We start from the raw sequence: 24,963 nt of genomic DNA, 5'->3' as shown, positions 1-24,963 counted from the left end.
TGTTTACAAACAAAAAAATTGTGTTTACTGTGTTTACAAACAGTTATATTTGCGGTAAATTCACTAAATCATGAGTGATGGGTCTCCGTTGACATCTGATGGCGAAATTGACATTCAGCCACTGATAACAAAACTAGGTAGGTGCACCAATGACTCGCCAAGTCGAGCATATAGCTGGTATGGTTTTGCGATTCTTCTGCAATTCAATCGCTTTTGTCTTTTTATATATCATCTAGCTCATTCTGTCGAAGAAATACGTGTGCGTGCTCTTCAAAATATCGTATTCAAACTTGACCATGATCTACTTTGTGTTGGCGATGTTGTTCACAAGAAGGAACTGTTTGTAAAGCTGTTAGAATGGTTTAATTTCGAGCCTTGTTCACAGCAAAAAAACGTCCTCCAATTGCTGGAAAAGTTATCAAAGGTTGATTTTTTTATTGATTTTATGCATCACTTGTAAATTCTGCTCTCTAAATTATTAATACTATTAATTACGAATACACCCTTGAAAATGAGGCAAGCGATGTTTCCTGTTGGTTAATTAACTCACACATTGCAAATCCAGGAGGCATCTATTGAAAGTGTCTGTCGAATTACCCCCAGAAATCAGTATATATATTCTTGTTGTCCACTTTTAACAGCACAGTTCAGGCTTGGATACCTTGGTCAGCCTTGGAGCCATCGATTTCTTGTCTCAATTACGTCGTGACATAGATCCATCATTGTATCAATATATTGACAATGTCCTAACAAGCCTTCTTAGTCTACCTGAGGTTGTTGAGTTTGAGGAAGAACCACTACATTATGGGCGTGGCATGGAGGCTGTTTCTTCCCAACCCAGTGAGGAACCAATTAGAGCTGATCCCTCGCAAGAGGTGGAAGGTATGTACACAGATATTTGCTGCTGAAAACTAACCATACAATCAGTATGCATGTGTTGCTTGTATATACAAAGGATTAACAATCTTTGTAGAAAGAAAACCCATACAAGAGAAACCTGCATCACCAGTTGATGACAATCAAATAAATCCTGCAGGACATAGATATGAAGCAGCAGGTAAAATGATCCTACGTCCTCTTTAAGATGTGATGTGAAGGGTTTTAAGAGTTTTACAACACAACTGGCAAAAGTTCAAAGAATTAGTGCTCTTATTATAGTGAGAGGAAAACTAGATCGGTTTCCACATAAAAGTGTGAAAACCAGACGGTTTCAACACGGATTCATCAGGGGGTTGTACTGTAGATAATATACAATTTGAGAAAACTATATCTTAATGTTCATTTGACAGTTGAGGATCACAGGACCCAAGCTGACTGGCATTTTCCATGGATCCAACTAGCGGATAGTGATCGTCACGTCTTGGCGACCACAAACACGCGACTTCAGAGCAATAACTCAATCCTCGCAAAGAAATCGTGCGAATTTCTGAGCGACGTGTTGTTCAAAGATTTTCCTGCAGAGATATTCTTACAGCGACCAAGCATCGTCCAGGTGTGTTTTCACCTCAGTTTAAACCTTTTTAGAAGTGTCCAGCTTGGCTTCCCTGTGTTCGAGGCTGCATGTTCTCAACGCCTTACATGTAGATTTTTCAAATTCTTTCTAGACTCTATACAATCTGTTAGAAGTCCAATCGTCAGAGTATCAGAATCTTCGTATGTCTGCGGTAACTTGTCTATCCACACTCTGCATCCACTTAAAGCATCGTTATCTCCTCATGACTGATCCCCAGTGGTACAGTCTTCATCCAGGTAAGGTCGTTATATGGAAAGCTCATTGACGTAAGCTCAATTTGGTCAACGCTAGGATTCAGTTTCCAAAAGCATGGTGTCTTTTTGTAGACTGTTGGCGACAATGGCTGAGCATGACTCGTCCCGTCAAGTGCAGTTGTCTCACCGACAAGCGAGATGTCTGATTTGAAGAACAAATATTCATGAAGGCGATAGATCGAGGTAAGACCTACGTCTTTAATTTAGAATTAAACTTATCATTTCGCTTGAAACAACCTGTTCGCTGTGAGAATTCAAGAGACACGATGGTCGGTAGTTTTGCGTTGCGAGAACCAGCGAACAATTGATCACAAGTGTCTGCATTGTAAACGTTTATTTTTTCAGCGAATCGTTGAATCGAGCTGGGAGCGTTGAATCCGCGTATGATGATGAAGAATCTGACGGTCTCGTTCGGGAAGCTTTGGAATTAAACCAAATGTCTATGGATGAATTTTGTTTAAAAGTGTTGCGAGGATGTTTCTCGTTGTTGTGCGATGTTGCTGACCCGCTGGTATTGTTGGGAGCCGTGAAAGAGGCTTTGAACTTGCTCGAAGTTTGTTATCCACAAAAACAATGGTGGCATCGTCATAAAATGGTATTTTCCACATGTTTTGTAATGGTAATTTGGTTGAGCCCAGCGTTGCAACAGCTGGGATGACAATTAGTAACTTTAATGAAGTGTTATTCATTTTTGGTCTCCACTAGAAACCATTACGCCAGAAGCTGTGTTGTTTTGTTGGAAAAACGATCAACCATCACATGTTGAAATGTGGTCTTCAAGCTTCGGAAAGCATCGTGAAACATAATATTCCCCGTCACGCGATAACAGTCGTTAATATAGCACTGTGGTTGATAGAATTTTATGGTCCTATGATAAGTTCTGATCTGGTAAGTGAAGACGAGTATGTACATCTCTTGCACTCGTTCGAATTTAGGTGAAAGATTGGCCACGTTTGATCGTATTTATCTAATAACAACCATGCTAAAATTTGTATCACTTTTCCTCATCTTTCCCGCCAGAATGATGGAAGTTCCGATGAAGATCTTGTCAAGGCATTTCGAGCCTTGATCACCAACGAAATCCTCTCCACGGCGCTGCCCTGGATCAGAACAAGCTTGGAACGTTGTCCTGTTTTGAAAAATGATGCGGACTTTATGGAGGTGTATGACAGGGTGATTAGAGTCAAAGATTCGATGGTCGCCTCTGTTGATTTTCTTAAACAAATTCGAACAAAGGTAAGGAATATTTGGAGATTTGAATGAAGTAAGTCGAAAGGGAAAATAGAGAATAATTGTGAATATCATACATTCAAGGGAGAAATGAACCAAGACAGCTTGATATTTTGAAGTTGGATTCATGTTTACTGGGGTTGCCCTATCACCGTAACCAGCGGCTTATATTCCATGCGGTTAAGTTGATCAGTAACGTCCATCAACGGCCATCAAACCATGGCGAAACAAAGGTTTTATCAAAGAATATTCTTCTATCCATGTTATCGTGTGTTGACGTCGTTGCCAGACGAGAGACGTACAAATGTTGCTGCGAGGTTCTGAAGCAAGCGTTGAAACACAGCCATGTCACTAACCCTTTGTCAAAGCATTGCAGCCGAGCGTTGTTTATGATAGATTGTGACGTTATCTTCATTCTGAGTGCTTATGGTTTGGCAGACACCGACCCGGAGGTGAGTTATCAATGAATTTATTTATTAACAGATAGTCATTCTCCCTCACTACACTGTAAGTCACTCCCTCACTAGGATAAGCTTATAAATTCTAGCTATTTTGTGTTCGGCAGATTTCACAAACAGCCTCAACTATCATCGGGACACTCCTGGATGGCAGACTAAATATGGGCGCTAAAATGTGGAGAAAACTACTAGATGATCTTGTGACCTCCCTTTCTTTTCTTCAAATGTACTTGGACAAGCGAACCAAACTAGGGTCGTGCCTGCTGGGGTTGTTAGCCCCACCGGGTGAATCGCCCTGTTCCCTAACTGCCGACGGGGATATCGTCCCGTTTTCGGAGTTCGAACGCCTCAGAGGTTGGTTACGCTGCATGCTGCTGAAGGACAAAGCACTACGCGCAAAAAGTTATGGTCATCTAATTCACCGTCTAGTCCAGCAAGATTTGAAGGAGAAACGCGAGATGGTTTATCCGAGCGGAGGCCTGGAGAATAGTTGTGATCTTTTTATCGTCGAGAGATTCGCGTCGTCGGCTCGTTCACATCGCTCAAACAAACACGCGAACTTTGACGAGGAAAGGATCAGCAAGTTGTTTGATATTTTAACTATGGAAACGAACGAGCTTTCGTTGAGAAAATCGTCAGCGGAACAGTTAGCTGTGTTGCTGCAAGGTAAGTTGTTGTTCCCTCCATCAATTCAAACGTCTTCTTCCTGGATGTTAGACAACGGTTATGTCACACTATTCTTATGTTGTTGTTCCACTAACCACGGAACTCATGTTGTGGACACAATGAATTTCCTGTAATTTCAGGTCCAAATTTTACACATTGGGTTATCCCTGTAGGCTGGTGCATGATCTCTATGCTTTACTTATTAGCCATTGCCTCGCTTTAGATCCTTCCTGGCACAACGTATTACTGGAAGAGAATGCTGATGAACTCGTGGTAAAGATTCTTCATGAATCGTTGTATAAAGATGGAAAAGCGCACATAAGTCCCATTGTTAATCCTAAACTTGAACTCGTCTCACCGTGTTTGAAAATCCTGCGCATGCTCGCGGAATATAGCGTCCGATGTCGTCATAAGTTGGCCAAGAATTCCTCTGTGTACGATATGTTATCCCGTCATGCACTGCTCGCCCCTGCCGGGGGCACGGTGAGGTACGAGGTGTCGTGTTTGATGACGTTGCTCTTGTTTGATGAAGTGGCACGAATTCCTTTGGAAGACGAGCGACGGGAAAAAGGAGAAGATATCATGTTTGCTTTACCAGCCTTGGTTATGAAAAGGTGATAATTTTTTTCCGTTGTTGAAGTTACATCGCCAAGTCTATCTTTTCTGAGGAGTACTTGATGTTTTTCAGTATTTTTTGTGTAGAAATCGGCTCGCTACTTTTTTTTGTTTTCCGTTTCAGGTATACCCTGCCATTTAATCCTCCGATTTATGAAATGTACAATCCTTATCAAAGAGAGAAACAGACCGAGTGTGATCCCTTGAGGACTGAACCGATGTTGTCGATGTTGAGAGTGGCCTGGAATCTAGCTTGGCGAGAGAGCCCGGATGACATACCGGAAGTGACGACAGAAAATTCGGACGGGTAAAGCTTGCCTTTCATCGGGTGAAGTGATGTACCTAATTAGACTAAATCATATTGCAGATATATTGGTAACATCCTTCTTTTCTGTATAGCGTGACTGAAGAATTGGTGTGGACGACTCTAGACTCGCAATTGCTGAAGAGCTGTTCTCCCAAAGTAGCCGTGACTGAAGTAATCAACTCAATCATCAATGCGACCTCTCATTACGCTGTGAGGTTGTCAGTACACAGGCTCTCGATGCAATTTCTGGCAGACCGCCGAGCGAAATCTCGGGAAATAAATGAAAAACGACCGAGTACGAATCTTGCTCGAGAGGTGTTTCTCTCTTGTGATTGGAGAACTGCCTTTGAGAGGTAAACCAGTTCTTAGTTGTCGATTCTTTGAGTATGGATATCCGGTCGATTGCTCAAGTTATTTGCGTGTAAACTGTGCGAGATTTTTCGACCATGGTGTTTCTTTTTTGTTTCCAGATACTTCGTGGTGTTTCCGAAGAGTGCCGACGATGATCAACTCCTAGGCGATGTTCTCAAGATGTTCTGTCACTTGATCACAGACTCGTATTCAGTCCTTCCTGAGGGTTTCCTTGGATGGTTGGCTCACGTGATCATGACGCCGGATAGCGTGATTGCGTCATTGCTGCGTGTCCGAGAGGAGCCTGGAGATGGTACCCAGTCCGAATCAAAGAGGTACACGTGTTTGACGGGGGTATTGAATGTACCTTTTCTGTCTTTGCGCTTGTGCAGTCAAAGAGCTGGAAACTTCCTGTGACTTGTGCAGCCATAGAACGTTTTACGTGTGTTTAGTACACAGATGAATTTTGTAATGCTTTTAGATTGCTTCTGAAAGACTTACTGGAGTTCCTTGCCATATTTCTTCGACGGCTGCGGAATGTAAGCAAGCCCTGGTTATGGTCGGGCGAGATGATCTATGCGGGTGACTTTACCCTCAGCCTGACTATGAATCTCAACCTGACGGACAGTCCTCAGTATTATGATCTACCAGTGCTGGAGAGTACCTTGCAGTGTTTGGTCGAGATCACAGCAATACCTGGCTTTAGTAACGCATCAAAATTGGTCGAACCGCAGGAGCTGTGTACGAATATCTTAGCAAGCTTACTTCAGGTAAAAGATTCTGGAAATAATTTACTAGACTATAGTCTATATTCAGAATTGGTAGCTGCATGAAATACTATTAATACAGTTGAAGTTTATCGAGCTTACTCGCTCTTTTTTTCTGCTTTTTAAAAGGTGCTCACAGCTTTCAATGCTGGACGTCTTGGTGCTTTGACGTCATTCATGGGTCGTGGAGTTACGATGTCAGTCAGCTTATGCCTGACCCATCTCGTCCATGAAATATCTTCTGTGTTAAAAATAAAGGTACTTGCCTGTCCTCTCTACCCTTGGTTGCCAGGCAAAGCTGAAAACAAATTTCCCTTGCTTTGAACTGCACTTGAAAGTTCTCGTTATTATTTTCCGGTAATCTGTCTAGTCCCAGGCTCAATTGATTCAGTCAAATCATCTCGTTACCAGGACTGGCCTTCGGTCTTCCCGCCAATCGCTGACAGCGACAACAACGCTGACTTTCCTTGGCTTTCCACGATGTGGACTGATCATTTAGCTGAAGTTCGATGGTGTGGTTTGTCCATCGCCACTCACATCCTGCAACAGACTGGATCACCGCTCAGCGTGAAACAGAACTTTGCTGGTGGTTTATGGAACCTGGCTGTCACTATTCTTATGGATGGTAGAGAATGCTGCTTAGTCAGAGATCAGGTGAGAAAGACAATCAAAGATTGATTTTAATAAATTATCAATGTCATTAAAGTTTTGCATAACTTTATCCAGGCTGCCAAACTATTTTCAACACTTCTCGTTTGCATGAGGAAGGACAGAGGAACACCGAACGTAGAAACTGGACTCATGGTTCAAAGTGATGAAGTAAGGTTATTCTGTCTAGAACTGTAATTTTTTAGACAAATTAGACAGTGGTCGACTCCGTCAGCTGAGGTCAAGGAAGATTGATTTGTTTTGGACTGATTGAGCTATCGAGTTTAAATGAAGTTAGTTTAGTTTTTCTTCTATGATAACAGTTGATCATTGAGTGAAGAGACTATGAACCTGTGTGGAAAGCTAATAACTGATGGCGATATTCAGTGTATCTAACATGGTAATACTTGTCTTGTTTTCAAGGAGATAATCAACGGTATTCCTGCGCTGCACTTGCTCCTTTCCCATCACAAATTCTACTCAAGTTTCCAGCAGATGTTACATAACCTCGTCATACAGAACACGCCTCGTTTACCGGGAACTGTGACCTTTGCGGAGAGCCTAAGTACCAGTAGCACACGTTCCAAATATGGTATTCCATACCAGTCTCTTGACACTGACAGTCAGCGCAGTAGTGGTCGAGCATCAACGGAAACGACAACGCTGATATCATCAAGTTCCACTGGAGATTCCGGCAAACGGTTACTTCGGAATTCGCCGGAGACATTGAGTACTTCTACAAGTACCGGAGAATCGACTCGTGCATCGTCGACAATACCGTTACTAACGGGGAGTAGGGTGGTGTCGACGAGCACAGGGTAAGTAAGCAGGAACGTCAGGGGATCGTGCGGGGACACATGGCTACGCTCTGGGATGATTCTCTTTTGCTTTGTTCTGTTGTTTTCTAGGAATGGAAACCAATTCTCCACCTCACCTGAAACCGTGGAGTCCCTTGAGATTCTCGCGTGGGCAACCCCGCGCTTCGTGGCCTCGCTGAGTGACGTGGTAACTAACTTGGTCCAGGTTTCCCCCGAGACTGTTTTAGACAAAGTTAAAAACGAAGACGTGTTGAGTTTTTTTGTCAGGTACTGTAGAAACTAAAGATGAAGAACATTCTGATTTCCTAAATAACAACAACAGAAGATTTTTCTTTAAACTTTCTCTAGGCATCTTGACAACAAATACGCGCTTTCATTAATATCCCAACTTGGGGCTGTGACGTCGCTGGAAGATGCTGACGTCAATATGACGTCACAACAACGTCATCTTGAGATGAACCTGGTGGATATACTAGAGATGTACAAAAAGATTTGTGTTTTGTTGGTCACCTGTGCCTCAAAGGACCCGCATATTTTGCATGCTTTACAACAGAACACTACAGTTTTAGAAAGAATCGTTCTCCTGCTTCGTGTGAACTGCTCAACGTTGGGTAAGAATGACTGTCAGTCATGTAGCTGATGTAGTTCAAATGGGAATAAACACGATATGAAGACAAGTGGTTTATCCATCGTAAATATCGAATTTTTTGTTGTGGTTAAAAACTGATTAAGGCCTTTGCGAGGTAAAAGTACCCAAACCAACCATTTGAGTATTTTTGTGTTTCAGCCTGTTCGGTTCAAAAATCTTGCCATCGAATGTGGGATAGTGTCGTGATTGTGTTCATATCGTTGATAAAAACAGTTAAAGGAAACCATCTTTTGGAAACAACTTTGGAGGGAATGATGTTGAAATACTGGAAAATATTTGGAGGTATATAATCATTTTTGACGCATAACAAACGATGGTATAAGAACAATCGTACGATATCGATTCTTATCGACATGTTTTGTCTCTTTCCCTGCCAGTTGCCTTCAGACATGTCATGCTCACGGACGAGTTAAAAATACAAAGCAGCTTCCTACATCTGTTATCACACTTGCTACTCCGTGAAGGCAAGCGTATGGTCTCAGGAAATGACGCTGATCTGAAGCTCACTCGATTACTGGACGGTGATAACACGCAAGACGGCGGCGGCGCGGGAAAAGCAGATGATGTAACTGTTGTTCCGAGTCAAACTTCTGAGGAGAGAAACGAATTCGGCGACGATGGAGCTGAACTTTGTCGTATCCTGCTCCTGGCGTACGAGGATGATGATGATGATAAACAGACGAAGGAAGGAATTGAGGAAAGAAAATTTGTTGTTTTGGCACTTCGACATTTGTTATGTATCAGTTATAAAGCAAAAGAGACCGCAATAGAAGGTGTGTGGTGTTGACTTGTGTCTTATATATACATACCTGACGATTTAAATTTAAGCATTAGTGCACTTATATATTATGTAAAGAGGACCCAGGCGGGTGGAAATCTTGAAATCATTTATTAATAGCTTTGTTAGAAATTTGAGGGCCATGGTGCCGTGCCTGATATCCCATTTATATATTTTCCCAGATGGGTTTCTCACAAAAAGTCTGGAAAAGATCAAACAAAAACATTATCAACTAAACATGGAAACTTTAGAAGTGGGAAAAACTTCAGGACCGCGAAAAAAGGTAGGAGACTTTAGAGGTATTATGATACAATACTCTGTATTACTTTCTCACTGCAAGTCACAAGATAATTGCAGATATCTTTTGTTTCTTGTAGGAAATGGAACACCTCAACGAAATAGTTCGTGTCTTGGAAACCTTAAAGAATCTCGTTTTCAGATCAAACTATGCGAAGGTAACGATTATGGATAGTATTGACTTGCAAAATGGTCCTTTCTTGGGGTCCTCGGTGTGCTCTGGTAGGCACACAGTCAGACCGATTTAACCCCATCTTCGTTTACATATTTTAGCTGAAGGCGATCGACGCAGGTGTGATATCAGTTCTTCAAGAGCTATGGTCCTGGTGTACCGTCGTGAAAACCCTTTGCTTACCCGTTCTTGACCTCCTGTGTACTCTGACTGCGCGTTGCTCACAAGGTTGGTAAGAAATGTCGACCAGTCCTGGATATAATCCGTGGCTTGAACCCTTCTTCTTCTTTACCTTAGCTTCTGTTGCCATGTCAAATACATCCAGTGGTGTTGGATCCTCGGTTCGTTTAGGTCCGTCTAACAACACCTTCGTTCATTGCGTCATAAAAATGGCCTCCAAATATGGCTCGAAACTCTTGAACAATTCCAGCGGACATGGGAACCAGGCCTCTTGTCAAATTCTATTCTCGCTGTTAAAGAATATGGCGATGACGTCAGAATGCCGGGGGATTATGTGGAAGGTAGGGAAGAAGGAAATAAAGTGCAAGTGGAAGTTGTTGCCAAATGTTATCGCAGGAGGAAAACTATAAGTTTACATACGTAATATGTTAACGAGCTGTTATGGCTGGTTCTATACCTTCCTATTGACCTAGTTAAAGCTTTCTTTATTGTTTCCGTGTTACTTTTCTGCTGAATGGAAAAAAATTATCAAATTGACAGGCACAAAAAGTTTACAGCATTTCTTTAATCTTTTTCCAGAGTAACTTCATCGTGGAATTTTCGCGCCTGAAATCGCTCAGTCGCCAAAAGTGGAAGTCAGGGCAAAAAACCATAATCAGTTTATGGTTGGAACTACTGGCAAATATCTCCTTCCATCGTGATGGGCAGCAGATGATTGTTAAGATCGAGAACTTCACTCCTTTACTGCTCGAGTTTTGTAGTTCCAGCAATAAGAAAATAAATGAAGTCGCAATGCTGCTTTTGAGGAATTTATGCTTTCATGTTCCCAGCAAAACATTGCTTCTCTCAAACAGTAAGTTGTCGAGCTTTGCAGTAGTTTCAATAATGTACCACCGCTTATACTATCAATTAGAATCAATTAGGCCTTAATTTAAATCGACGTCATTTCATACAGTACTCGCAGGTAGGATAGAAATAATCCCTGGTTTAAAACGATACGTGGTTCCTTTTTTTCAGATGATATATTGGAAATAATTTTAAAGAACGTCGATAAGTCTTCCGTCTACATGAGAGCAATATCGACCTCCGCACTCTGGGCATTACTTACCAATAATCAAAAGGTCAGTTGCCTTGGCTGAGACGTAGATTTGGGAGCGTTCCATATTCAAAATTATACTTTTGGAATGAACATCCTGTGAACTGCCCTGCATCGCGTGTATGGTCAACTTACAGTGAACTTGTTCGTCTTGTTTTAGGCTAAGAGTATTCTTGTTAAACCTGCTTTGGTTATAAAAAGATTGTCAGACTCTAAACTGTCTCTCAAACAAACGGCGACAGAAGGTACTGTAAACAGTATTTAAAATATATAATCATCTTTAACATTAGTAAGAGTTTCGATTCAATAACTTTCATGTGTCCCAATCCAAATTTTTGCTCTAGCATGTCATTAGAAATTCAAAATCGTTTGCCACAATGCACGGGGAATGGGGTTAATTGCTGCAGGTATCTTTGTGATAATGCGAAGTATTCCTGGGGATTTAGGACGAATAACACAGGCTTAGTTTCCTATTCGTTGCGTTTCAGGATCTGGTGTTAATTTGAGGGAAGAAAAACACAGAGAACAGTACGAACAAGCTGTTGAAAACATTTTAAAAATATTAGGCTCATAAATACTTATATATTCTGGACAGGTAATTGTGAAAAAAACACACCATAGGCATAATGCAAATATATTTATTATCCGAAATTTTGTTTATTATGATCCGAATTTCAAGTGCATGACTTAATTGATTTCAACTCGTTTGCATTAAATGCGACTCATAATTAGACACGTCGTGTAATTTGTCCATTGTTCCAGCCAATGAAAACTTTGCATTTTTGAAGAGGAATAGCCTGGGTACCAGGATGGTGCGAGGCAAATTTAAACGATCGTAGAACGTGAGGTGAACTCAATTTTGAGACGGAATATTTCTTAAATATATCAATGAAACAAACGCCATAAATGAATAAATGAAGTCTAAAGCTTCTTCATTTTCAGAGCAAGCTCGTGGTGAAGACACTATAAAGCAGTAAGAGGTGAGAATAAAGTAATCGCTTTCTTTTAATTTGGTTGTTTGCGATTTACGTCGGATTAAATTGATTGACTGATTCATACATAAACTCGAGTATTAGACTCGACCAGGAATTGGGAATTTTTGCTTCGAATTTGAGCAAAGATTGATCAAACCAACGATGCAATTATTGCACAAGAAGATTGCAATGTTACTGAAGATATATTTGCGTCAAATTTGAGTTGAAATTCGCTTCAAATCAATTTAATTCACCGGTATAAACATTTAGACCACCACACGTGTCGGTACCAAGCAAATCACTAATCCGTACAGTATTATAGCGACATTACTGTAGTCCAATAATATTTGATTTAATTTACTTGTTCTTACAAGAGCATCCTTATGATCAAAGCCAGTTCAAAGCTCTAATATAATGTTATAAAATGACACAATTAAACCGGAGACTGGCGGAGAGTTCAGTGTGATTGCATGTCTTGTTAGTAATCATTCGAACAGCAATTGACCCCTTTCGGCACTTGTATTGTATCTATATGCCACGTGACAAACTAGAGGCCATATTTTACATGATATAAAACTGAAATGACTCCCATGGCAATACAGTGAATAGACACATTGTTTTGCACGACTGTCGTTGTACTTGGGATCGTAAAAATATTTTTGTTTCTCGTAAAGTACAACTGGCTGCTTTCGAATCGAAATTCGGCTGTCTTTCTCACGTATATAACCTGACCGTTGAATCTGCTCCACATGTGAATATCCAGGGTTGACTTGGATGAAACACACAATCAAGGATGCCTGCATGAATTATACAACAAAAAATCTTCAGAAAACAGCAAATGTGGTAGCTTACGGTCGAAATACACAGCAGAATAGGGTCAGGGAAAGCGGTACTTTTAATTACGTATACGAACCGAGATTTTCTGTCGCTTTGTGACCTCTCAGAAGTTTGACGGGGACAATTAATGGATTTTGCATCAAATCACTAAACAAAATAAATTATGCTTCAAGTAAATAAAACTAGAACTACCTCCTCAAAATGAAGTCAAGTAATTAAAGGTTGTATTTATTGCATAGGTTATAAGATTTCAATATATATAGACTACGTTAAATGAACTTAGAAGCATAAAAGTTACCGACCTGTAAACCATGCCATGACAAATGATGACCGTGCCATCATCACTGCATGAGGCAAACAGTGGATATCGTTGGTGATACGTTACTTGACGTACCGCTTTCTTGTGATGTCTGAAATCAAGAAAATTGCCGAAATAACAGTGAAGCATAAATGTTTTCCTGAGGAAACGCCATTGGTATTGAAGGATATTGAAGGATGCGGGGAGTTACCTTAGGGTTTTATAAGGATACGATGATAAATCTATGTCGAACCAACACAGTCTGCGATCGTAACTGCCAATAATTAGATTGTCACCTAGCAAAAATATATCGCTCAATATCAAATTCCGTTTTTGAAAACATATAAGAGAAAGCGGTTCTTGTATAAAAAAATGTGAATTTACCTTTGGGGTGTACCGCCATACTTGAGATCCATTTTGCTGAAGATTGTAGTTTTTTCAGGAGTTCTTGTTTGGAAAGGTCGTAAACACGAACGTAGCGTTGCGTCTGAAATTGTAGCGAAAAAGAAAGTTGAAAAATTCAACAAAAGATGAACTTGTATTAAATCATCTTCATGACTTCATTCGCGAGATGTGGCGAGTACTAACCGCGACAAATAAGATTGGTTTAACAGGATGGAAGCGGACACACTGGATTAAACCTTTGGATTTTCTGAAGGGTTGCTGTGAAACATACAAAGCATTAACGATTAGGAAACAATTAGGACTGTGTATTTTTGTTGTACAAACTAAAATGAGTTGATATACATGACTAACCTGACTTCTACGTTTACTTAATTGATGAATCATCACAGATTGATTGGCTCCTACGATGAAGATTTATCAAAATATAGAAAATCATGCAAATTAAATTCTCACGCTACGGTAGTTTTTTAATACTGGAAATGCACCATTTTGATCAACCAATTTAATTGATGATTTCAATTATACGTGATTGGTATAATCACAAAAATTACAAGCTAATTTTACCATCAGGCGAGACGACAGAGAAATAATCTCCTTTTCCATGCCACGTAACTTGTTGGATTGCCTGAGAAATAGAATTGTTCATCTTGAAATCATATCCAGTGTGATAAGTGGATAAAAAACCCAAGTCACAACCGAGTTGTACCTTTTTATGTTTAAGAGCGAGTCTAATTCCGTCTTTATGTCCTTGTTCGTTAATTTTAACGTCGGTCCACAAAACTAATTGCTCTTTCGCTATGTATTTATATAATTGAAAAGGGATAAGTGACACACAGCACTATTTTCACAAACAAGAAAGAGGGAAGAAGGGTTCGTTTTGGTTCTGTGATCAGGAAAAAACTCACATTCGCCGGGAGGTTCAAAGGAAAATATAACTTGTTCAGTGGCTTGACAAATCAGTTTATCACCAAGGAACGTGTTTGCTATTAATATTGTGTCGTCTCTACGGAAGTAAAACAGTGTTTAGTTAATTCATATTTGGAAATGTTGACGATAATTGCGGTCGGAATAGTTTTAATGCAGAGATCACTCACACAGCAAGGCAGACCAAAGATAACGAAGGGCTAGGATTCCAGGCCACACTCTGAACTCTATGTTCAAACTGTAATTTTTTAAGGCATCTTCCCGTGGCTATTTCCCAGTACCTCAGAGTCTTGTCGTCCCCACCTGTATATTTATGACACGAAAAACAAGATTGTGGAATATACAGCAACCATTATGATAGATATTATGTATCGTGTAGCAAGATCTGATGACAGCTAGATAATCATAATATCCCACCTGAGGCCAGCCACTGTCCACTAGGATCCACCGCCAAACACCTAACTATCCCTTCGTGTCCCTGATACATCTGAAAAGACGTGCAATATTTTTGGTCTTCTGGAAAATTATGATCTGTCTCAAGAAACAAGATGTTTCTTACCAATGATTGAATTGTTGGGAATGGTTGAAGATCTTTTGGTTTTGGTAATTTTGGAATGAGATCTTCAGGGTTGACGTTCAGCTGTGAGTAATACATCAAGTGAATGAGTGCACAGAAATCATGGTTATGAGTTTTCTGAAAATGATTCTCACCCGCATCTTTCTTTGTCGTGGACACAAATACAGATCAAGGCATCTTTCAAATCTTTCTTGGACAAAATTGTTGTAGCCAGGAACTAGACGTAAGCTAGAGTACCTACAGAGATAACAAAAACGCCGATAATAGCAAACAAAATGGGTGAAAATAAGAGGCAATATGAGTGAAAAGAGGAATGAAAAAATTTTGTTTTGAATGAAAAATCTTACTTTTTTGGCAGGAAATTTGTTGGTCTGTCTTCAGGATCCGTATCTTCCCACAATTTGACCTGATTGGAACGACATGCAGTTTATCAATCACACAATGTTAAACATGAAATTTAAAAAATAATTTTACTTCGGTTAGACTGTTTAAGGTCTTAAGAAAGCGCAATTTATAGTCAAGACAATTTTCTTCGGCTATTTTAAAATAGGACGAGCGTACTTCGTCTTCTGTTGGCAAATATTCCGGTGGTGGATTGTAGGATTCTTCGTGACCTGGGAAATAAAAAAACATCCGTTCAATGGAAGAATACCGTCAGTTTCGTAATAAAAACAATATTCATTTATTCATTACCCGGTAGTTTCATCTTCGGAGCAGGAATGTGCATATTATATCTCGCTAACTTCTTCTAAAATCAAAACGAAAAGTCGGTATTTTCTATAACAAGACATATTTTTCAACACAATGTTCGGCTGACATGCTGTGTTGACCTGTGAATCATCTTGATCCCAAATCATGTAATAACGAGGTTTATCTGTCTCCGATTTCTTTGGCTTAATCCAACCGTTGCGAATTGCACGAACAATCTTCATTATCTGCAAATGAAAATATCCCAGATCACAATCAGCGCTGTTTAGTTGTTAACAGACGTTTTATGACTCAACTTCTTCCGAAAATATACCTTTTTGTGTTCCCATTTGGATGGTATAAATCTACTTTTTGGTTCAGGTCCGCTGGATATTGGATGATCCATTTTAATGGACGTAAAGTGATCAATGTACGGCTGAAAACAAAGAGGATGATAGCATATCATTGTGGATGGACCTAGAGTAGCCAGTTTAAACAGAATACTTCAGGAATGCTGGTTGTTTACCTGGTAAGGATCGTCAGCACTTGCAGGATAGTGTTTATTTTGTATACTCTCGATTATTCCCAGTTCTTCGTCGGTTAAAACTATTTCTTTCATGGATTGTTTGTCTTTCACTGTTCTCCTAGAATGAGTTCAAAGGTTTCATATTAATATTGATAAGAGGAGGCTATTTCTCTTATAACTCCTAATCTATTTGCTCTATTTTGCTTCTTGACTGTCAACAACGCCAGGTAATTCTCTTACCAGTAGTTTGGATCATCCATCTTTAATAGGAATTCATCCAACTGGCGATAAAACATAAAGAACTTTAGTTCATGGTTGAGAGCAATTCGATCATCACAAATAGTTATATTGTAAGTAAAATTCACCTCATCTCCAGTTGCAGGTTTTAAGATCTTCTCTCCTTGCAGATCATATCCTATGTGCGGATATTCATTATACCATTCAACTGGAATGTTCCCAATGGTATTACGAAGCTCCTACAGGAAGGTCATTATTACTAATTAGATGGGATAAAGAGCTTGGTAGAAACGGGCATTGTTTGAACAACCTCCTCGTCAGAATCTTCTGATTCATTATCAACACTTGATTTTATATTTTCCTTCGTTTTTGCCAGATTTCTGCCATTTCTTCTCCTTCCTTCATTTTCTTCATTTTCATCTTCATCACCATTATTGATATCTTCACTCTTGGTTGAAGCTGATTGTCCATCCAGATCTCCCTCCTGATTTGGTTCACCTTCGTCACTTTCATTTGAGCTGTCCTATTGGTTATTGACGGTGATCAGGTTACTATAACTAACTAGTTCACAGTATACCACTAAAAGCAGGACTTGAGCATCACACTATGGTACATTTCGCACTCACATTTCCAAACGATTCAAGTTCTCCACTTTCATCTGTATCTTCTTCAGAGCCCAGTCCTTCATATTCACTCTCTTCACTGTCTGTGCTATCATTTCCTGTTTCTATGGTAACCTTTTCACTCAGCGTTTCGGGAAGAAGATCAATGTTTTTCTATATCAAACTCATGAATTAGTCTCTGCAAATGTGCAAACCCACTGGTTGATACGACTGCCTGTGGACTTGTGGTAGAAGGATTACATGATGGCATGGCAAGTCCAGAAACATATGAAATAAACTGAATCATGATGATAAATATGACAGAATTAAGGCTAGGGAAGGGATCAAGAAAAGTACACAAAATCCAGCCATCGAAACGATCAAAACTCGACAAATTACGGCAGTACGATGATGATATACCATGAAATTCACACCATGCATCTCTGAATTGCAACCATCACAACTTTACCTTTACACTTGGGATTCTCTCCTCGGAATCAAAGCTTCGTTTTGGCATTTTGATCTCTCAATATAACCAGAATTTATCCCCAATGTCAACGAAATAACTAAATATTTTGATGAAATTTATATTTTTTGTATTTATTAATTTTTTTCCACGTGTTTTAAAATTCTATATAAAATGGTCAGCTGTGGCGGAAACGTGATGTAAGTACAATATCGTGGTCATCGGTAGCGAGCACAACCAGTGAACCGCAGGTGATTCTTCTCCCCCCCCCCAACACGAAGTTCTACAAAATTATTTTGATTGGCTAACACTTACGCACGCACGCACTTACCCAACCTAGCGCTGGGAACGAGGTTGGCTCACAATTTTCGCGTACATTTGCTCTAATGCCTAACGTGAATCATTCCTCACATAAGATTGCCAAGACTCACGTTTAAACTTCACGTTTAATCCTGGACAGTTCACACACTTGACATACACTTGAATACTCGCAAGCGAAAAAATTACTTTGTTTCATTACACTCAATGGCAGTCATTTATTTACAATTTCTATGTCCCTTTTTACAAACGTGCTATTTTAAACTATAGTCGTTTCATAAAGTTGGTATATATTACCCGAGTCTATGTTGTTGATTTCTTTGGATAAATCGTGCTTGTTATAACAATGATGTGCTATTTTTACCACCAACTATCATTCGTAAAACGCGCAATTCGAAAGCCGAACCGAAAAACATTATTTAGTTCTATTTCAATTTTGTTTTTCTGAACTTCTCGCATTAAATCCAATCTTCACCGACATCTTCGGCCAGACACGTCCTCGCTCGATTAATTGGCTGATCATGCGGAAGATAAACACTGGTTAACCACTTTAAGGAGATGAGAATTCTCTAACGCTGCTGCAACACGCTCTTTGTCAGCCAGCTGTTTGTTTACTGAAAATAAAACAAAAATAAAGAGTCGATGACTGATCGGACAAGAAAACGGTTCTGTTTTAATTCATGAAATTAGCAGTGAAATATCACCAATTTCACCAGGCAAGGGATCAACCAATATGGAGTTTTTTAATTTTTTATTTTTAACTTGTAACTGTATATTTGACATGTATACCAGCATGTTCAGAAGCGTGGCTTCCAGGAGTTATTTCAACGTCAACTTTAAACCTTTCCGGTAATGATCTCAAAAGTTTCACTCTGATGGCAAGCCCTATTAAGGTCGCCATACTACAGTGAGGTATGGTTGGAGTAAAGTTGATGTGAATACTGTTGTTTTCATCGTCAACTTTGACCAGGGATTCTTCAACAACGCTCAGTTCCTCCAGAGTCAGTGGATGCTCAGGATCATTGATTGTACGGACAAGATCTTGTTGAATATTAAGAATAAACCTGTAGTAGGTTTCCCGTCCTATGATATCGAATGGGAATAAGTCTTATTGGGATGATTCGTTCATGAAACTGATGAAAGTACACTAAGGTTTAGGCTAAATTTCTGCTTCTTTGTAGCTTGTAGAATAGAAAAAGGATACCAAACACCTCCCTCTGATCAATCTTATCCACAACATCATCATCTTCCTCTTCTGCAAGCAATATTCTTTCTTTAACCTTTTGATGAACTTCGGGATTAATGTTTTCCAAACCTCGAACGGCAGCCATCTTGGATTCGTTACCACACTTCTTCGCAAAGTGCTCGGTTGGAAAGGCTCGGGTGAAGTACTAGTATCTCTAGAAAAAGTATCTCAAAAGGAAAAAACATTTCAAAAGGAAAAAGCATTTCAAAACTAGTAAATTTTTGGCTTAGAAAAGACCTATTTTTCTTAAACGTGACTGACTATCATCTACACGAAGACATTGCTAATTTTGAAACAGAAACGATTCCGTTCATTCTCGCTTTTCATATTTATTTATTTTTTTTCAAATATAAGTATCTACATCATAATTATCAAATCAAAACCTCATAATAGACAATAACGCAGCGACTAAGTTGGCTGGGCGCGTGGGAAGAATAATGCGGAATCGAGTGATTAGAATTAAGTGATATTGGACTAAAATTTATTTTCTTTGGCTACGCGGGAAAATGCGCATTTGCAGTCAATTGTGATAAGAGAGAACAGGTGAATTTGAGTGGTTTTCAATACTCCAATATTTATTAAGATGCAATAAGACGATATTTGCTTTCTGGTTTGCGTTGCAATTAAGATCTGAGTATTAACAGCGAACATTAACATGATCTTTTGATGTTGCAATTCTGATTAAGCGTTTTCGACTAAAGTTTGATTGGCAGCCAAGGTTTAAAGTGAAAGAAATGCATGCAAATTTCAAGTGTGTGCAATGATTAAACGCATGCAGGTGAATCTCTCTAAACTAGACAATATAAACCAAACTGACATGCTTCAAAAGAGATAAAATTACACGCTTCTGAGACTCCGGATATCAAATTGGATTTGGAGAAAGAAAAAATGGACACCCGAAACGAAACTCTTTTAAAACCGTTAGAATCCTATCTCTCGACCAATGAACGAGGAATACTGACAGCAGTTTTCATAATACTGAGTATTTTAGGTTTGTTTGGAAATGGTCTGGTTATTTTCGCGGTAGTTTCGTTGGGATTCTACGCCGACGTTCCAGCAAACATATTCATTCTCAGCCAAGCATTTTCAGACTTTGGCACAGCAGTGTCACTCCTGATTTATATAGTCCACATGTATGTTTGGATTTGGGACGTGTTTTATTGGTATACGGGCGTCGTTTGGTTGGCGTCCCTAGGCAGTCTCTTTTTGCTCACGTTCAACCGTTTAATTTCAGTAATAGACTCATTTGGCTACACCCGTCGGGTCACTCCGACACGCGCGAGAATATTTGTGGTTCTCAATTGGGTCATAGCGTTAATCGTCACCACGGCTCCACTGTTAATCCCTTGGAAGGCGGCAAACAAACTCGGGAGATACTACATTGTATCTATTACAGCTAGTGTAATACTGTTTAATGTTTACCTTTTTCGAGAGGCAAGGATCCAAGGTAAAAAAATCAAACGTCAAAATCAGATCGTGACAGGTCTGCAGAAGAATCTCAAAGAAGACTTCAAATCGGTCCGGACACTGGCCATCATAAGTGCAACCTTTCTAGCTTGTTGCCTGCCGTTTACAATCACTGCGTTTGTGTATGGAGATGATAAGTTGACGATAGACTTCCAACGATATGCGGCCTTCACAGGAGTTTTAATGCCAGTAAACGCAATTCTAGACCCGGCCATATATTATTTGCGAAGCGCAGAATTCCAAGCGTTTTACCAAAGATTTAAACGTTCGCGCGAATGTCATTTCCCATACAGCAAACGCACTCCCAAGTCACGAACGTTAAAATGGATATACAAAGCCAATAGTCGAGTGACTCCAGTTGATACAAAATGAAGTATTGATATGAAAGGCTCTGACAATTTTAAACTGCGTTCATTGACATTTATTACATCTTCAGAAAATAACATTTAACTTGTATATTAAGACGACAACGCATACAACTTAATTACAGTAAAGTTTGAATGAAAAACTCTCGTGCACATGCATGTTTGACAGCAATCCTTAGCAATGTTTTCTTCAGTCGAAAAATAATTTTCATTTTTTTCTATTCCTTGTAATAGCAATTTTCATTGGGTCCAGATTAAGTCCATTTGATGGACCAATTTTCAGTCAACTTTTAGTGTTCCCTGTGATCCTTGATGTGTTTGCATCGTCGTTATTGAAGTGGCTTGTTTTCCAAGAAGCTAATGAACATTTTCAGTGCTTCCGATGGTTTATCTTCAGGTACCATGTGACCTGCCCCCTGTAACGAAAGAAACATTTGTTCCTGGAATACCTTTACAGTAAGTTTTGATTCCTGATGTCAAGTCGTAATGAAAACAACGCTTTGTCCACAATTTGAACTGTTTTATCTTTTGAAATACTACAAACTGTCGGGTTATATCTCAGGCCTATGAGACGATAAACCTCATAAGTCATAAACACCTCGAAGCGATAGCATTCGACGCGACCAAAGTGCGGCGTTTAACCCAGGCGTCAAGTTTGCCACTTTTGCTATATTTTTGTGAACTAAATGGTTGCATGCAAACTCTTCGTCCGACCATGCATGAACACACTTGCTTTTGCAAACTATTTACCTTAATCGTGACGAACGAGAGTTTTTCAAAATCTTTGACAAATCCTGCGATTTGGGGTCCAATTTTCCAAAAACGACGTTCTTTCACAACCTTTGGGGAACAGATTTAATAAGGGGCAAAATAATATTTGAATAAGAAATTAGGGGAATTAAGGGTGCTCCGGCGAGACTCGAGAGTATCCTATGATAGAATGGGATAAGTTACTGGATGGTATTAATAACTCACTTTTAATCCAAGGCTCTCGACAAACTCTTGATCTCCAAGGAAATTACAAGCCATATCTGTGTCACCATTATAAACCATCCCTCGATAATGCTGCATGTGGAAACATAAAATGAAGAATCGTATGACTTAGTTCTTCGTGTTTTTCAACCACCATGCAGTGATGTTTTAATAGAGCTTTGCATTGATGATAAAAATCGGAGAAATAAAATAGACAAACCTGAATTAATTTCAACACGACTGGGGAAAGAGTTTCATAAACCATTTTGTAATTCTTGTTGACAACTTCACTAAGGAAAACAAATATAACGTTTCCTTTAAATTTCCACAAAGTGGAAGACAATAAAATTTAGTCGTATTTAGTCATAAGTAAACGTGCATAAACCTGCAAATGGTCCAGTTTGGTAACATAGTCGGAATATGAATAGCCTGTCTCACTGATGGCGTGTTGAGATATTTGTTTGCGGCAGTCGAGTTGAGACACGGAGGAGTTAAACCAAGCTTTCCTGTGTGGAAATATTTCGTTTTCTAAAACGGGAAATATTTATTGAAATAGCTAACAAAAGAATTGAGCATTCAATAAAAAATTTCGAGAAGAACCATGTATTTTTATTAGTACAATGATACTTGACAATGAGTGCATGGTAGCTAGGAAAACATGCAGTTACGATCTTGAAAGAGAAAATCTGAAGTAAGCTGTAAACTCCTGGCCTAAAATTGCTACATTCAGAAACCTATAAAATCTTCACACCTCATTGAGCGTAAGCTATTAGCGTACCTTGTTTATCGTGGTGAGGAGGTTTTTAAAAGCGAAAAAAAGTCTGACGTCTTTCGATTTAAGACCACTGCAATTCTGATAGAGACCGTACGTATTTAATCCGATCTTTGTAAAACTTCTCAGCACTTCACCTGTCTGCGAGGATAAAGCAAAAGCGCTAGACTTGGACTTAGAGTCGAAAGATTTAGAGCCAAAAATAAAAACGTAGGACAAGACTTATACATACCAACTCAAGGCATGGCAGATTAGTTTTGTTGTAAAACAAACACTTGCCATCGACGCAGCATAGTTTTTGTAACTGGTGCCAATGTCTGAAAATATATAGCACTGAACTTGTCAACGGTTGTATTTTATCTCACAGAAGGGTAGCAGGGTAGGATTTTAGCTGTGGAATATCTTTTTATCTAGAATGAGGGGCGACGTGCAATATACGAGAGCAAAAAGAAAGGACATGAGTCCTGAGCGATGTGAAACACTCAGTGTCGGTTTGCGATATGTTGACAGTTGACAAAAGACGAGGAAGAATAAATGATTCGTACTTACTCGTCGCCGAAAAGGCCGTGGTAGTAACCAAAGTAAACTAGTGAATTAAAGTTTTCAACGTAACTTAACAACCCATTTCCAACAGCAAAGCCCTGCAAACAAGAAACAGCGATTTTTTTAGCAAAAATACGCGCTAGAAATGTCTATACTACAAAACGACCACGCGTTTATACAACCAGCTTGCAACAGCTCTTTCAACTGATATACCATTAACGGCTAATTACTATGTTTAAAGGCTTTGCAATTTAATTCTCTGAAAAAAGCAGCTCGATCCGGCTGCCTTCTTGTGGTCTTCGGATTCCAGGCAGACATGCATGTTGCCAGACAGATTTTAACCTAAAAAGGTCTGGATTTTGCACGTCTTATGATTTGATACTGAACACACACGACACGTCAAATGATTCTGAAGCGATTCACCTTCATGTTTATTGTCGAATTTCCTTGCAAAATGCGATAAGATAACGTTGGAACATACACTCCGCCATAACTTTCTCCGGTGACAAAAAACGGATTGTTTTTAAACTGCGGGAATTTAACGAAGAACGCCAACAGAGCAACATAGTTGTCCATAGAGACCTATGTACACATATTGAGAGGGTTACCATGAGATGAAATATAGTTCGTTGTAAGAGATATTTGACGTCATATAAAACATTAAAACTCACAGTGTCATCATCGGTGGTATAATTTTTATCATCAGAATATGAAAACCCAACTCCTGCCGGCGATTCTAAATACAGCATGTTTGCAACCTGTTTTAAATGGAAACAAAATAGAATAAGCTATACGAGATGGGTCAGTGCATCCAAAATAGGGCGCTCAAAAGAGTAGCGTTGAATTACGCTATTGAGAATACTCAGCAAATAGTCGTTGAAAAAAAATTCCTGAATGCATTCTGGTAAAATGTACCATATCTGCAATCCATTCCGTTCTAGCCACCTCACCTTATTCCAACTGTATGGGTTATAGTGTAGTGTTTTACCATCGGAATTCACCTAGGTAAAAATAGGTACGCTTTGGGTACAATACTTAGATCTTGCTGACCAGTTCAGACTAGGAATAGTCTTAATGGTCTGCATTATGTACAGAACGAAATTCATTATAGGGTCAGTAATGACAACAGTTGGTAGTAATTTACCAAGAATGGACCATGCTCAGATAGAAAACCATCCAGTGAGCTGCATCCTGGACCACCGTTTAACCATAGCACAACAGGATCACTTTTTGGGTTATTCTGCGACTCAACAAACCTTAGATGATACAAGAGGTCTACTGTAGTCATTTCCGAAGTATATTGTGCAAAGATTAGGGAGAGAAATGGGTGGTTGATGTGTAGTAAAATGCACCCTCCCTATGCAAACTGACTGCAGATATACCATCAACTAATATTTCTTGGTTATATGCCTAAAATAGTGTGGGCGCCAAAGGTGTGGGCATTAAAGAAAATTTTCGATACCTCATCCATAAAGTACTGCCATGAATATTTGTAGTGTAACTGCGTATTAAACACACTCTACCTATTTTTGCCACCCTATTAATTAATACAGTTATTTACAACTAACCAGTAATGGAATTTTTTCGTCCCCTGAGCTTTGAGATAGCCAGAATATTGTCTAAACATTGGTTGATGCGGTAGACCTGGTAAGAATGATATAATGTCATCTTGTGCTGACAGTCCAGAGCGAATGAGGGCAAAACACCCAAGAAAAAAGCAACAAATAGTAAACATTTTGTCCATATTTGAAAGAAAGGTATTGAACTGATCTGAAAGCTTGAACTTTAAGGAGTGTTTATTTCACTTTTGGTTCAAGGATATTAAAATACTTCCGCTTTTCAAGAAATATTGAGGGATTATGATTTATGACATCTACTTAAAGACTTTGTTTTTCCCCCCTGGAATATAGCGTTTGACACGGTTGAACTGCAAATTTCAGGGGGAAGG

General features: G+C 39.4%; 4 protein-coding genes across 4 annotated transcripts; 1 reads left to right on the top strand and 3 right to left on the bottom strand.

The window, feature by feature from the left end:
• Positions 1-70: 70 nt before the first annotated feature.
• Positions 71-11,412, top strand: LOC114532604 (rotatin-like). Its single transcript, XM_028554148.1, has 33 exons — positions 71-137; positions 237-424; positions 642-882; positions 974-1,057; positions 1,290-1,492; positions 1,605-1,749; positions 1,938-1,950; positions 2,113-2,362; positions 2,473-2,655; positions 2,788-3,003; positions 3,102-3,449; positions 3,563-4,121; positions 4,345-4,735; positions 4,861-5,043; positions 5,136-5,396; positions 5,514-5,729; positions 5,876-6,164; positions 6,291-6,419; positions 6,573-6,815; positions 6,888-6,980; positions 7,233-7,627; positions 7,718-7,894; positions 7,976-8,238; positions 8,415-8,558; positions 8,654-9,049; positions 9,237-9,337; positions 9,432-9,509; positions 9,625-9,751; positions 9,821-10,044; positions 10,283-10,556; positions 10,721-10,824; positions 10,960-11,044; positions 11,288-11,412. The coding sequence occupies exons 1-33, from the start codon at positions 71-73 to the stop codon at positions 11,371-11,373; spliced, it is 6,756 nt and encodes a 2,251-aa protein (XP_028409949.1). The 3' UTR covers positions 11,374-11,412.
• A 551-nt stretch (positions 11,413-11,963) lies between these two features.
• Positions 11,964-17,471, bottom strand: LOC114532696 (ribosome biogenesis protein bop1-like). The gene is made up of 25 exons (XM_028554261.1): positions 17,336-17,471; positions 16,891-17,040; positions 16,575-16,787; positions 16,393-16,503; positions 16,268-16,308; positions 16,028-16,145; positions 15,836-15,937; positions 15,645-15,749; positions 15,508-15,562; positions 15,376-15,428; positions 15,162-15,220; positions 14,949-15,051; positions 14,797-14,877; positions 14,655-14,724; positions 14,408-14,540; positions 14,219-14,316; positions 14,020-14,108; positions 13,878-13,938; positions 13,665-13,714; positions 13,497-13,571; positions 13,293-13,395; positions 13,120-13,204; positions 12,913-13,020; positions 12,687-12,757; positions 11,964-12,570 (listed from the first exon to the last, which is right to left on the bottom strand). Exons 1-25 carry the CDS (start codon positions 17,381-17,383, stop codon positions 12,488-12,490), a joined length of 2,265 nt encoding a protein of 754 aa, XP_028410062.1. The 5' UTR covers positions 17,384-17,471; the 3' UTR covers positions 11,964-12,487.
• A 353-nt stretch (positions 17,472-17,824) lies between these two features.
• On the bottom strand, positions 17,825-19,055 carry LOC114532753 (MIP18 family protein galla-2-like). The gene is made up of 3 exons (XM_028554333.1): positions 18,855-19,055; positions 18,440-18,691; positions 17,825-18,264 (listed from the first exon to the last, which is right to left on the bottom strand). The coding sequence occupies exons 1-3, from the start codon at positions 18,979-18,981 to the stop codon at positions 18,170-18,172; spliced, it is 474 nt and encodes a 157-aa protein (XP_028410134.1). The 5' UTR covers positions 18,982-19,055; the 3' UTR covers positions 17,825-18,169.
• A 1,714-nt stretch (positions 19,056-20,769) lies between these two features.
• LOC114532624 (lysosomal protective protein-like) lies at positions 20,770-24,857 on the bottom strand. Its single transcript, XM_028554168.1, has 13 exons — positions 24,584-24,857; positions 24,160-24,271; positions 23,966-24,016; positions 23,687-23,773; positions 23,439-23,597; positions 23,022-23,113; positions 22,705-22,789; positions 22,479-22,613; positions 22,086-22,228; positions 21,921-21,990; positions 21,704-21,793; positions 21,479-21,568; positions 20,770-21,144 (listed from the first exon to the last, which is right to left on the bottom strand). Exons 1-13 carry the CDS (start codon positions 24,757-24,759, stop codon positions 21,058-21,060), a joined length of 1,377 nt encoding a protein of 458 aa, XP_028409969.1. The 5' UTR covers positions 24,760-24,857; the 3' UTR covers positions 20,770-21,057.
• Between the last annotated feature and the right edge of the window lie 106 nt (positions 24,858-24,963).

The sequence above is a fragment of the Dendronephthya gigantea genome, unplaced genomic scaffold (genome assembly GCF_004324835.1).
Source record: "Dendronephthya gigantea isolate DGI-Jeju-01 unplaced genomic scaffold, DenGig_1.0 000080F, whole genome shotgun sequence".
NCBI lineage: Eukaryota > Metazoa > Cnidaria > Anthozoa > Malacalcyonacea > Nephtheidae > Dendronephthya > Dendronephthya gigantea.
Note: the sequence above shows the minus strand (reverse complement) of the source record. Positions and strands in the feature narration are given on the sequence as shown.